Source organism: Hyperolius riggenbachi, chromosome 10 (assembly GCF_040937935.1).
Source record: "Hyperolius riggenbachi isolate aHypRig1 chromosome 10, aHypRig1.pri, whole genome shotgun sequence".
In the NCBI taxonomy this organism is placed as follows: domain Eukaryota; kingdom Metazoa; phylum Chordata; class Amphibia; order Anura; family Hyperoliidae; genus Hyperolius; species Hyperolius riggenbachi.
The window spans coordinates 174,051,159-174,065,571 of NC_090655.1; the positions used below are offsets into that span (position 1 = coordinate 174,051,159).

At 50.5% G+C, this 14,413-nt stretch overlaps 1 protein-coding gene across 4 annotated transcripts in view; it reads right to left on the reverse strand.

Annotated features, from left to right (window-relative positions):
* The window catches only part of LOC137533954 (calcium-binding protein 2-like), a 619,507-nt gene that overhangs the window by 403,772 nt on the left and 201,322 nt on the right, over positions 1 to 14,413 (reverse strand). For 3 of the 4 annotated variants that reach the window (XM_068255280.1, XM_068255278.1, XM_068255277.1), the window contains one exon: positions 4,642 to 4,672. In XM_068255280.1, coding sequence (XP_068111381.1) covers positions 4,642 to 4,672 — 31 coding nt within the window. The remainder of the gene's footprint in view (positions 1 to 4,641; positions 4,673 to 14,413) is intronic. The other variant, XM_068255279.1, reaches the window with a different exon arrangement.

A 14,413-nucleotide genomic window follows, 5' to 3' on the forward strand; every position in this document is an offset into this window, starting at 1 on the left:
TGGTGTTGTACTTTATACTGGTTGAACTCGATGGACGTATGTCTTTTTTCAACCAAAATAACTATGTAACTATGTAACTATGTCCCTTTCTCAGAGGGACAGCCCCTCTTTCGAAAACAAATCCATCTGTTCCTCGTTCTTCTTCATTTGTCCCTCTTTCAGGACAATTCAAATTAAAATGGGTTTAATTGGCTCCAACCCTTATACCCAGCCTTTAAATCGATATATTTCTTAATTTCAAATGTTAATATGAAATAAAACTAGGGTCATAGACAGCACCGGTCTGATTTGAATTAAAAAATTACATCTTTTGTTAATGCATTTTTAGTGGTATGCATGGCTAGGGGTGTGGTGGGGTGTGATTAGAGGTGTGGCAGTTGCATGTCTTAAAGGAAAACTGTAGTGAGAAGTATATGGAGGCTCCATTTTTATTTCCTTTAAACAATACCAGTTGCCTGTCAGCCCTGCTAATCTATTTGGCTCCAGTAGTGTCTGAATAACACCAAAAACATGCATATAGCTAATCTTTTCAGGTCTGACAATAATGTCAGAAACACCCAATCTGCTGCATGCTTGTTCAGGGTCTATGGATAAAAGTATTTGAGGCAGAGGATCAACAGGTTAGGCAACTGTTAATGTTTAAAAGGACACTTGATCTGCATGTTTGTTCTATGGTTCAATGCCTCAACGTATTAGAGGCAGAGGATCAGCAGGACCGCCCAAGAATTTCCAGTGCTTAGAAGGAGATAATATACGCGCATGTAATAAAAGGGCCCCAGGAAATGTGGGCACCCAGGAAAGGTAATAGAATATCAGTAAATTTACTGATATCCTTCTATTAAAGTGTAAAGAAGGTTCATAAAATATCATCATTAAATACTGATATTTTACTATAGCTAAACATAACCCTACACTCACACAGAACCCTTCCCCCGATGCCTAACCCTTACACCCACTCAAACGCCCTACCCAACCGCCTAACCTTAACAACAAAGCCCCATGCCTAGCCTTAACCACCCCGCAGCAATCAACACAAAAAAACCCCAAAAACGCAACTGTTCAGGTGCTGCCATGGGTGCCACATGAAGGTAATTTAACATAGGGTACTGGACCCAGTGGGCACCCAAATTTCCCCTCGGTACTGCTATTTCAATGGGTGCCCATGGTGGCACTTAAACTTCCACTACTTGCAGGTGCCAAAATTCTGTGCTACCCCTATATCCATCTCAGTTCAGGTTTCCTTTAAAAGGCAACTGAAGTGAGAAGACTATGGAGGCTGCTATTTTTTTCTTCCTTTTAAACAATACCAGTTGCCTGGCATCCCTGCGGGTCTGTTTGGCTGCAGAGATGTCTAAATAACACCAGAAACAAGCATGCAGCTAATCTGTCAGATATCAGATAACAATAATGTCAGAAACACCTGATCTGCTGCATGGTCTATGGCTTAAAACATTAGAGGCAGAGGGTCCGCAGGGATGCCAGGCAACTGGTATTGCTTAAAATGAAATAAACATGGCAGCCTCCATATACCTCTCTCTTCAGTTGTCCTTTAAGTTTTAGCCACAAATTCATGGATTAAGAGCAGGGTTGCTCATCCGGATTCCGGATATCCGGGTAACCCGGATATCCGAACTTTTTTACGCGTTCCGGATCGAATTCGGATTCCAGCTAGTTGGGGCAAAATCCGGATAGCTCTATGCGGATATTTTGCCACATGCCGGATATCCACGGATATCATGCGGATATCCGAATCTGGCAGCCTGCTACTTCATCTTTTGCCACTACCACCAGCCGCACCACTCAACCCTAGGCCCCAACCACTGCAGGCCAAAAGAAAGCAGCAGCAGCTCATTCAGGGCGTAAGGGCAAATTACAATCCCCAATCTGGCTTTTTTTTTATCTGCCCTCAGTAGACAGCAAGTTCGTGACTTGTAACGTGTGCCAGGTGAAGCTGAGCAGAGGTTGCAACCCCTCCAACTACGGCACCTCCAGCTTCATCAACCACCTGGCCAACCAACATCTTTACGAACATGAGGAGTTCAAGAGGCTGAAGGAAGCTGGCGCTGGCAGTGTTCCGACCAAAAGCACCACCAGAACCTCCTTTGCCAGTGCCACTCCTGCCGACACTGATGCCTGTTCAGGCAGCCAGTTCTCAGCGGTCTCCTCTGCTCCCTCCTCCTCTTCCCGTATAAGAGACGCCAACAGACCCTGCTGAGCGAGTCCTTTGTGGTCAGGGCTCAGCCTCCCAGCAGCCGTCGCATCTGCCAGCTGAACGGCCTGCTTGCACGGGCCATGTCTTCCCAGCTCCTCCCGTACTCCTTTGTGCAGGAGGGGAGCAACATGCGTGCGCTCCTGCAGAGCGCAGCGCTGGATTGGCCAATACCCAGCCGGCACTACTTCTCACGCACGGCCATCCCAGCACTGCACTGCTTCGCGATGGCCAACGTGGAGCGTGGGTTGGATCATGCAATGGGTGAGCGGGTCCATATGACCATGGACTCCTGGAGCAGCAGGTTTGGGACAGGACGCTATTTGTCCTTCATGGCGCACTGGATCAGTTAGGTGGAAGGGGGTGAGGAGGGGACAGCAGCATCGGCCACAACAGCAATCCAGTGGGTGGTGCCACCCCACAGCAGGGACAGGGAAAGGTCAGCAGGTTCCTGTGGTCCGGTTCCACCCTCCGCCAAACGCCCCCGCCTCAGCAGCAGTGTGAAGGCCCGCCACTGCCAAGCGCTGCTGGAGATGGTCAGCCTGGGGAAGCACAGGCTGACGGCAGACCACGTCCTGGAAAAACTCCAAGAGCAGGAGAGGAGTTGGTTGACACCTAGAGGCCTCAGAGTCGGAGAGGGGTGGTGTCCGACAATGGGGCCAACCTTGTTGCTGCCATCCACCGGGGAGACCTCACCCACATCCCCTGTCTGGCCCACGTTCTGAACCTGGTGGTGCAAACATTTTTGAGCACCTACCAGGGGATGGACCCACTTTTGAAAGAGGCTCGTAAAACCGCGGGTTATTTCCGCCACTTGGGCGGTGCCTCAGCGGCCCTGGAAGCCGTACAGCTGGAGCTGAACCTCCCATGGCACCGGCTCATTATTGATGTTGCAACACGATGGAACTCCACCCTGGCCATGTTAGAGCGTCTGGTTGAACAGAGGCAGGCTTTCAACTGATACCTGGCCAGAGCCACCGCGGACGCCACCGTGTTCGGGACAGGCACCACCCACCTCCCGGACATCATCCTGAATGCAGAGTGGAAAAAATGCAGCCGTTGTGCTTTGTGCTGGCACCCTTCCTGGAGGCCACCAACATGGTCAGCCGGGACTGTGCATTGCTATGTGAGTGGGTGACCATGGTGTGCATTCTGGAGAAGGCCCTCGACGCTCTGCTGGAAGTGGGAGAGGCAGCCTTGATCCAGCAGGAGCAGCAGCAGCAGCCTTCACAGTCCACCTCTGTGCGTCAGGAGGAGGAGGTTGAGGACTTTGAGTTGGAGGACTTGGAGGAATTGGAGGTCCCTGACCTCGAAGATGAGGGGGCACAGCGGAGTGCAGCTGCAGTGGTGCGGGGGTGGAGAGAGCAGGGGGAGGCTCAGGAATCAGAGGAGGAGGACAGCACTGGGTGTGAAGATGAGTATGTTTCAGCAGAGATGGCACACCTCTTCCCCATGGCAGCGCACATGCTGCAGTGTCTGCACAGTGATCCAAGAGTCAAGCAGATGCGTGCTCGGGAGGACATGTGGATCACCCTGATGCTGGACCCACGTCTGAAGGGGAAGCTGCATCAGTTCCTGCCTGCAGGAGGAGACCCTGTGTGCCGAATGAGGGACTTGCAGAGGTCCCTGGTTCGGCGCTTGGAGGAAGCCTTCCCCTAGACTTCCCACCCTCCTGCTGTCACAGTCCAGCCAGCACAGCAGCAAGTGCCTGGGTCCATCAGCAGCAGGCGCCCATCAAACCTGCTGTCTCTCACAAAGGCGCTGTACGCCACGCCGGTACAGCTGCCGAATGAGGAGGTGCCTGCAGCAGCATGTGGCTATCAAAGCCAGAACCAGCACCTGACCCGGATGGTGGCAGACTACATGGGGTTCTACAGCGGGCTTGACAGGAATGACAGCGAAACCCCTGTGGACCCCTTGGATTACTGGGTCAAGCACCTGGAGATTTGGAGCGAGCTGGCGCAGTACGCCCTGGAAGTCCTTGCTTGCCCCCCTTCCAGCGTGCTGTCCGAAAGGTGCTTCAGTGCGGCCGGTGGCATGGTGACTGAGAAGCGTTTTAAAAGCAACTTAGAGGCCACTTCCGGTTTTCTATGCGGATATCCGAATAGGTTGGATATCCGCGGATAATGCGTTCGGATATCTGCATGAACGCGGATCGCAGAACGTTTGAATGCGGATATCCGAATCGGATGCGGATATCTGGGTATCCGGATCAATTCGGATTTTGAAAAGAGGTATCCGAGCACCCCTGATTAAGAGTTTACAGAGACCTAATATGAGAATCACTGCTGCAAAATAAAAATAAAATGTATGTACTGATGTGAATCGGATGCAGCTCTACTTAAAGATCTTTTACAAATTCAAATCCATATCCATTAGCAAAATATATTTGACGCTATACATTCTTTTACAGTCATTCATTATATCCTCACCTTCTATCTCCTCTGGTCTCAGCTCTCTGTCCTAGAAAGAAACATACAATTACTTAGATAATGTATTTCGAAAAAAAATAACAACTCAAAATTGAATGACAACCTGGTAGTTACTTTGATAGCTAAATCTGTGGATGTTTGTTTATTGAACTATTTGTATTACTTCTAAATGTGTCATCAGTGCTATACAGAATAAGAAGCTGAATAAAAATAAAATAAAAAAATCAGGTAATCAACACATATCATGGTCAAGATGACCACATACATAGTTTAAGATTTTAAACTTCTTTAGTGTCTTTAATTTCTGTAAACTGGCAACTAGAGACAACGGGTCCCCATTATCATGTGATCTCTTTCTGTTTGTTACCAGTTATAACTGGGTGGCAATAAGGCACTTCGCTACCACCATAGATTCGGATAACTGCCCTCGACAGTAACCCAACCATCGCCTGCTGTACCATGAGTGAGCTAAAGCACCATCCAAGTTTATTTATTTATTTAAGTATTTATATAGCGCCGACATATTACGCAGCGCTGTACAGAGTATATTGTCTTGTCAAGTAACTGTCCCTCAGAGGGGCTTACAATCTAGTCCTTACCTAAGTCATATGTCTATATCGTGTAGTGCATGTATCATAGTCTAGGGCCAATTTAAGGGGAAGCCATTTAACTTATCTGTATGTGTTTGCCATGTGGGAGGAAACCGGAATGCCCAGAGGAAACCCATGCAGACACGGGGAGAACATACACACTCCTTGCAGATGTTGACCTAGCTGTGATTTGAACCGGGGTCCCAGCGCTGCAAGGCGACAGCACTAACCACTACGCCACCGCGTTCCACCATCTTCAGCCTCACGTTACCATGGATATATACAGACACGTACCATATTTTTCAGATTATAAGACGCACTTTTTCTCCCCTAAAAATGGGAGGAAAAAGTCCCTGTGTCTTATAGACCGAATGTGCAGCCAAGTGTCCCCCACAGTCAGATGCAAGACATAGCGGAAGCCCTCACCTAAGCCGTGGGCTCCGAGTCCTTCTTCTGTAATCGGATCCAGCATTCTAACCAGCTCTTTCACTGACTGCATAGTAGCCAAAGAGTCGCTGCGGCGCTCTGGCTCTTTAGCGGCTCTCATCCGGCTGATGAGCGTCACTCCAGGATGCCCTGTAATTGGCGGCGCAGTGTCTCCAGCTCCATCACCGCTGACTGTTTCTCCGCCGTTGCTGTGCCTCTGGAGCGGGCACCATGTGAGCAGCTCCAGCGAGCGGACGGCCCACGTGGCTCTTGCAACATCTCCAGGTCCCCGCCGATGATCCTGTACAGCGCGCACCACGGGAATGACAGAGAGGGTATGGCTCACGTGGCTCCTGCAACATCTCCAGCTCCCCGCCGCCAACGTTCCTGTACAGCGCGCACCACGGGCAGCTACAGAGAGAGGACGGCCCACGTGGCTGCTGCAACATCTACAGGTCCCCGCCGCCGATGTACCTGTACAGCGCGCACCACGGGCAGCTACAGAGAGAGGACGGCCCACGTGGCTGCTGCAACATCTCCAGGTCCCCGCCGCCGATGTACCTGTACAACGCGCACCACGGGCAGCTACAGAGAGAGGACGGCCCACGTGGCTGCTGCAACATCTCCAGGTCCCCGCCGCCGATGTACCTGTACAGCGCGCACCACGGGCAGCTACAGAGAGAGGACGGCCCACGTGGCTGCTGCAACATCTCCAGGTCCCCGCCGCCGATGTACCTGTACAGCGCGCACCACGGGCAGCTACAGAGAGAGGACGGCCCATGTGGCTGCTGGCCTGCTGCAACATCTCCAGGTCCCTGCCGCCGATGTACCTGTACAGCGCACACCACGGGCAGCTACAGAGAGAGGACGGCCCACGTGGCTGCTGCAACGGCTCTGGCTCCCCGTCGCTGACTGTCTTCTCTGCTGCTGATGTTCTTGTGAGCGGGCACCACGTGGGCAACTCCCTACCGCTGTTACCCCGCTGCCGAGACTGCTAATGTTCCCATGGAGCTGCCTCTCACCCGTGTACACAACGAGGGCAGCTCCAGCGGATGGCCCACGCAGCCCCTACATTGGCTCCAGTTCCCTGCCGCCAAGACCTGGATGATGTTCCTGTGGAGCTGCTTCTCACACGGATGCACCATGAGGGCAGCCCCAGCTGATCTGCAGAGGTTCACCCGGAGCAGATGGGAGACCTGAACGATCTCACTGAGGGCAGCTTCCATCTCTGCCCAGATCACACTGCAGCCCTGACACATCAGGTACCCCAATGAACTGATGTACTGTAGTGTAGGTTGTAGGGACTGTGTAAGTTAATGTAGGCTGAGGGTACAGTGTGGTTCAGGGTAGGTTGTGGGGACAGTTTAGTTTGGTGTAGGTTGTGGGGATAGTGTAGTTTAATGTAGGTTCTGGAAATAGTGTAGTTTGTGGGGAATGTAATTTTGTGTAGGTTGTGGGGACAGTGTAATTTAGTTTAGGTTGTGGGGACAGTAGTGTAACTATTTGGCCAGCAAGGGTTAAGGGGCCCATACACCTAACGAGTTTCCCGCCGATATACAGCCGTTTCGATCACAGTGATCAAAACGGCTGTGAAATCGCCGCGCACACCGCTGACAGAACGATGGATTTCTGTCCAAAATCCATCGTTCCCGTCGATCCATCCGTGCGGAAGATTTTTCTCGGGTCGAGAGTGCGTCGATAGCGGCGTTCGAATGCCCGACAACCGACGCAATACAGTGGCAATACATTACCTGTTCCGCCGGTGCGAGTCCCGCTATCACCGCTGTCTTCTGCAGGAGCACCACCGCCACAGATTGTGAACGGTTTCAGGATGAAATCGGTTCACAATCTGTTTGCAGTAAAGTGGCCATACGATCCCTCTCTGATCAGATTCGATCAGAGAGGGATCTATCTGTTGGTCGAATCTGATGGCAAATCGACCAGTATATGGCCACCTTTAGTTTAGCTGGCCAGTGTAGTTTACAGCAGAGACAACTTGTGGGAGGGGAAGGACCATAAGATGGCCTGGCACTTAAAGAGGAGCTGTTAGGTATAGGGTCTCAGAGAAAATAAACACATATATCAGATGCTAAAGATTGGCTGTACTTACATTACATATGCATTTCACTGTCCACGTTTGGATTTCACAGAATTTGTATATAGTATATGCAGAGATAGATGCTCCTGACAGCTCATGGCAGGCTCCATGTTTGTGAAGCCAAATGTGTCGTCATGTCCTGCCTGCTTCTGATCACAGATACACTCGTTCTTGAACAACACGGTGTGCAGTGAATATTAATGAGCCATGTGGCTAGGAACAATAGCTGACTCCTGCAGTGTAGTCTGCCCGGAGATTTATCAGTGCTGTGGCTGGACTGATTACACAAGCTGCTGTACCGTCTCATTAGCAGCCGAGGGGAGGGCCCCAGAATGCTTTGCAGTTTAGCTGCGGCTTGCGTCTTTATGGGTCTATAACAGAGGTTAAGATAAGCACACATCAAAGGTAACTGAAATGTTTATCTTCACTAATGGCTTTTGAGCTTCCTTCTAAACTGTTTAACACAGGAGAATAGAGGTTTAAATTAGCTTCTGCAGCCTGACAGTTACTCTTTAAGATGCACCAGTTTATTTTTTTTCCTATGGTTTTGTCCTCTAAAACTAGGTGCGTCTTATAGTGCGGAGCATCTTATAGTCCGAAAAATACGGTAGCTATGGGGGGGAGTGGGGGACAAGGGGTACATATGTCTCTGGGCGCTGGGACTAGAGGGCGCTGCCGCTATCTGCCATGGAGAAACTTTAATAAAGTTACTGAGAATGGATGACAGCCCAAGCCCGGAGACAACTACATGCTTTCTTCCTCTCCCAGCCCCTCCCTCTGTTGTGATGTCTGATGATTGAGTGAGGGAAGGAAGAACGAAGGAAGAGAGCAGCAGCTGCATTTCAAGCAAGAACAAGCCAGCATGGGGACAGGACGATGGGTGAGACTGGAGCTGCTGCCCTGATTTATTATCACAAAAGATTGAAGGGCTGTCAGTGCCCTCTCCTCTCCTCTGTGCAGCCACTCTGACAAGCCTGCTGTGCCTAAGACAGGCTCAGCAGACCTATCCGGAAACACCAGCATTTAAAGAGACTCTGAAGTCTCCTGAAAATGAGGTTTTTATTTTAAAAACCTCATTACCATTATTGTCCCTCTTAAAACACAGCAGAACCGCGGCTGAAAGCCCCCTCAATCACCCCAAACTCACGGGGTACACGTCAGTCTCCTTCCGCATAGAGGCAGCGCAGCTCTGCCTCTATGCGCGTCAATCAGCCCGGATCACCGCCTCTCCCCTGCCCCTCTCAGTCTTTCTTCACCGAGAGGGGCGGGGGAGAGATGGAGATACGCACTGATTGATGCGCATAGAGGCAGCAGCAAAATCCACGACCAAGAAAGTCATGGATTTTGCCTGCCGTGTACCCCCGTGAGTTTGGGGTGATTGAGGGGGTTTTCAGCCGTGGTTCTGCGGCGTTTTAAGAGGGACAATAATGGTAATGAGGTTTTTTTTAAATAAAAACCTAATTTTCAGGAGACTTCAGAGTCTCTTTAAAGACAAGACACTATACCTCAAAGTCCTGACCTTGCTGTCTGGTGAGAGGACTCCCTGACAGGCATTATCAGGGCAATACATTGACTAATTATCTCCTAGCTGATTAAGTATGCTTGACCTGCAGTGTAAAGATTGTGTTCCTGACATATATAACTGGTAAAAATGGTAGATGCAGTGGGTAGGGGGTAAGAAGTACATACTGGCAGCTCCTCTTGGTCCCATCCATCTGCCACCGTTCTTGTAGTATTTGTGTCGGTGTCCCGGCGACTTTGCTGACCTTTGCCCCGGACATATTACGCTGCGCATACACAGTATGTTCTTCCCTCTTCGCTTTTTGCCGGCGCATAGTTACAGGCGCAGAAACACGCTGTCGCTGACACCTCTGTTTTCTCCGTGCTGCATGTGTGCTCCACTAAAGCAAGCGTCACATGCTAAGTGGATGCTAGCACTAGAAGTGAGTTCGGAGGGGGGATGATTTTGCACGGGGGATTTAGTTTCAATATCGGGCACTCTTTTGTTCAGTAGCAATGGCTAAACAATGTAAAACTAAACATGCCCAATAGTATTTACATTGCTTAGCCATTGCTACTGAACAAAAGAGTGCACGATATTGAAAATAAATGCCCTGTGCAAAATCATGCCCGCTCTGAACTCACTCCAAGTGCTAGCATCCAGCGCGACTCCACTTAGCATGTGATGCTTGATTTAGTGGAGCGCACACGCAGCTTGGAGGAGACGGAGGTGTCAGCCTGCTTCTATGCCTGTAACTATGCACCGGCCAGAAGCGAAGAGGGAAGGACATACCGCGCATGCGTGGCACAGTATGTCCGGGGCAAAGGTCAGCAAAGTTCACTGCAAGACCGGCGCAGACAGAGTGTACAGTGTACCTGAGATGGGGCCCCTTTAAAAATGTATATACACCTGGGGCTTCCTCCAGCCCCGTCCAGCCTGGTCGCTCCCTCATCGTCGTCAGCGACCTTCTCCTTTGCCCGCAACTGGCCCCGAAAAATCCTCCAGTCTGTGCATCCGCAGTCCGGCCAGGTGCTCTCCCCTGTCTCGCTCCCGTTGCTGGGAGCGTTCTGCGCCTGGGCAGTTGTACTGCCCAGCCACAGAATGCTCCAGGTGATGGGAGCACATACGCAGCCAGACCGCACATGTGCAGTAGGCCCCGGACCAGAGGACTTTCTGTGGCCAATTGGGGAAGAACGGGGAGTTGGGAAAGGACGGTGTGGGAGCGATCAAGCAGGAGGGGACTGGAGGAAGCCCCAGATATGTATGCTTTGTCTATATGCACCCATCTCAGGTTCCCTTTAAGCTAAATACTCACCACCCCACAGAGGAAGATGGATCCAGTGATGACAACATCACAAAAGAATTCAGCAACCCATCTTTCGGCCGGTGGGTGTGCGCAATGTTACACGACAGGTGCAAATTGGAAGTCAAGTGATCGCGGTAGTTTGCTCTGAGTCATTGAGGGTCTTAAATATCTGATCCACCACCATGAAGGACATTATATATAAAATGTATGACCCATCCTAATATACAGTAGTAAACTCTGTCCTCAGGTCCTGACCATGCACCTGTATGACCAATCCTGGTCTAGTAATCTTAGTCCCTGGGTCCTGAAAATGTGTTTGTATAAATATAGTATGCAGGGCCGGATTTGTGGGAAGGCCCCCGAGGCCTGTTCCTAGGGCGGCAGAATCCATGAGAATCCAGAGGGCGGCAGGTGGTGACAGGCTTACTGCACTTGTCACCAGCGGTAAGAAGAACCGCTCCGCAAATCAGCAGCCGCCCGCCCCTTTACAGGCAGCGTGGGTCACGCAGCTCAGCGCTCAGCCGCAGTTCGCACTAACCCCCGGCCACCGGGAGATCGGCCGCCAGATGCTGTCCCGTCAACTCTCCCCCGCCCCCAGCAGTAGCCTGTGCGGATGTCTTCTGCCCCCCCAAACCCCGAGAGAGAGCGGGAGCAGAGTAACGTACCTCTCCAGACGTCCAGCGCTGCCGCCGAAGTTTTCTCTGTCAGCTGCTGCATCTCTCTCCTGCTGGTGTCTCTACCATGTGTCTCGCTGGCAAGTTACCGATGAGTCACATGACAGGAGTCACCAGCAGGAGAGAGATGCACGGCGGCGGCTGACAGAGGAAACTTCGGGGGCAGCACTGGACGTCTGGAGAGGTACGTTACTGTCTGCTCCCGCTCTCTCTTGGGGTTTGGGGGGGAGGAAGGGGGGAGACGACATCCACATAGGCTCCTGCTGGGGGGGGGGGAGAGGGGGAGGGGGAGTGGCAGTTGACAGGGGACAACATCGGACAGCCACTCTCCAGGGAAGGGGGGGGTGACTTAATCTGACTACTATACTAAAGGGGGACATGCCTGCTGGCTACCTATACTTGGGGAAGGGGATTGACATAATCTAACTACCTATACTAAAGGGGGGACATGCCTGCTGGCTACCTATACTTGGGGAAGGGGGGTGACATAATCTCACTACCTATACTAAAGGGGGGACATGCCTGCTGGCTACCTATACTTGGGGAAGGGGGGGGGGGGGAACATAATCTGACTACCTATACTAAAGGGGGGACATGCCTGCTGGCTACCTATACTGGGGGGCAACTGGTGACAGAATTTGACTACCTATACTAAAGGGGGGACATGCCTGCTGGCTACCTATACTTGGGGAAGGGGGGGGGGACATAATCTGACTACCTATACTAAAGGGGGGACATGCCTGCTGGCTACCTATACTTGGGGAAGGGGGGTGACATAATCTCACTACCTATACTAAAGGGGGGACATACCTGCTGGCTACCTATACTGGAGGGGGGGGGGAACTGGTGACAGAATCTGACTACCTATACTAAAGGGGGATGTGGCTACTGGCTACCTATACTGGGGGGGGGGGGAGAATCTGACTACCTATTCTAAAAGGAGGTGGGACCATGGCATCTGTCTACCTATTCTGTGGGGGGAAGGAGGAGGCATCTGGCTACCTATGCTAAAGTAGGGGACACACACCTGTTTACCTATACTAAGGGGATGGACAGAATCTGGCTACCTATACTGGGGTTCATGAACATATTCAGCCCCTTCATTGCTGCCCAGGATCCTATTTTTATCATGGCTGCACTCCCATGTACAAGTGCAACTGTACTGGGCACGCATGAGTATGGTCCTCACTTTTCCATTAGCACAAAGTCACTTGAGCACAGAGGAAACAGACATGCACGAAAGGCTTTGAGCTACTGGGCATGTGTGGACCATGCTTGTGCAGATCCAGTATGGTTGCACACAGATGGGAGTGTTGCAGCCACAGGGTAGATGACGTCAATGGCGTCATTCCGTTCATCGCCATGGCGACGGGGGAAGCCCTAAAGGAAATCACGTTCTGAACGGGATTTCCTTATGGGCATACGCGCCGGCGGCGATCGGAGGGGTGGGAAGGATGCCACAGGGAGGGGAGCATCATGTAGCTAGCGCTAGGCTAGCTACATGATTTAAAAAAAAAAAATCAAAAAAAATTGTGCTATGCCGCCACCCTGGTACAATCAATAGAACGCCAGGCCGTTAGCTAAGTATTTTTTTGTGTATTTTGTGTCAGGTTCATGTTAAAGACTTTTGCTTGGTGGAAAGGTTAAATGTGGGGCTGCTGAGATGTTGTGTTTGTTTGTGTGTTTTTGTGTGTGTGTGTGTGTGGGGGGGGGGGGGGGGGCGTCTGGTGACAGTGGGCCTTGGGCGGTAAAAGGTACAAATCTGGCCCTGATAGTATGTATGCCCAATTCTGGCATAGTAATCTACTTGTCTCCGTCCCTTGAATTTCACTATAAAGGGATTGGACCATATATGGAGCCTGCTGTTATACAGATGGACTATGTATGTTTGGCTCCACCCATATCTATGCTCACACTCTGCATGAACACTTCCGCTTCATGAAACACACGACCACCTGTTGGGGGGGCGCTAAGGTGGTATTTGTCCCCAGGAACTGAAAACCCTAGCTACGCCTCTGGATATACATCAGAGCCAGTAAGTATCATATCATCAGATGCAGGGATCTTGGGAGATCTGTGGTGGCTGGCCATCCCACCATTGATTGATGCGGACAGGAAGTCTACACAGCATGTCCCCACTCGCCATCAGGCTTTTTTTTTTTTGTAAGATTGTGTGGGGGCTAGCATCCACCAGGTCCCCAGACTCTCTCCATGCCCTAGGGAGATGATCTGGCACTGATCAAATCTGCCAAAGATTGATGATCCAATATATTGCCCAATCATAATTTTGATCTCTTTCTGACTAAAACTGAAAGTGGTTGAAAAGGGGCAGAGTGGGGAGCATGGTGGAATCTATGCCAGGGGCCTAGAGCTGATGACAAATCCCCAGGGCTCCCCCTCAGCTATACTGCACCCCTGTGGCCTCGGCAGAGTATTGGTGTAGCAGCACACACTCCTACTAATCTGTCAGGCTTGTGTGCTTCTGTGCCAGCACACCCCTCAAAAAATAACATGATTTCACCTGCTGTAGCATAAGGCACTGAACTTTTCAATGTGCTGTTAGGTACAACATTAAAGTGGATCTCAACTCTTGCACATGACACAAGAAAAGCAGGGAGGGATTCACCCTGTGTGTTTAAAAGAGAAGAACCTGTTCATTTCCCCCTCATTAGTAAGTAATCACACAAGTGTAATATGATCTCTCAGTAGAAATTCCACAGTCCTTGGCAGACACAGTTAATGTGTAAACACAGGATGTTAACTCCTCCTGTACTTCCATGAAAGCAGGAAGTAGACACACTGCAGATGTATTACAGGAGTTCTGTAAGCTGTAACAAAGTAGTGTTTTTATTTTAAGATTGCTTATCTTTTTGAGCAGAGAGTTGAGTTTACATCCGTTTTAAACTGTTACATTGTATTTTTTACGTTAACTTTCACAATTTGAAGGGGTGTGTAAATCTACAGAATGACCCCACTTTACAAATTCCTCTGTTTGTGTGGTCAGTTTGTGACATATACTATTCACTTACAGTTAGGTAAAAAAAAATTGAACAGCTAAACCTGAAGAGGTGTGTGCAATTACAGAATTATCCCAATTACAGTAGCAATGAAATGTATGTGAACCCTTTTGATTTCTGCTCAAATTGAGCATAAAATGTGATCTGATCTGCATCTAAG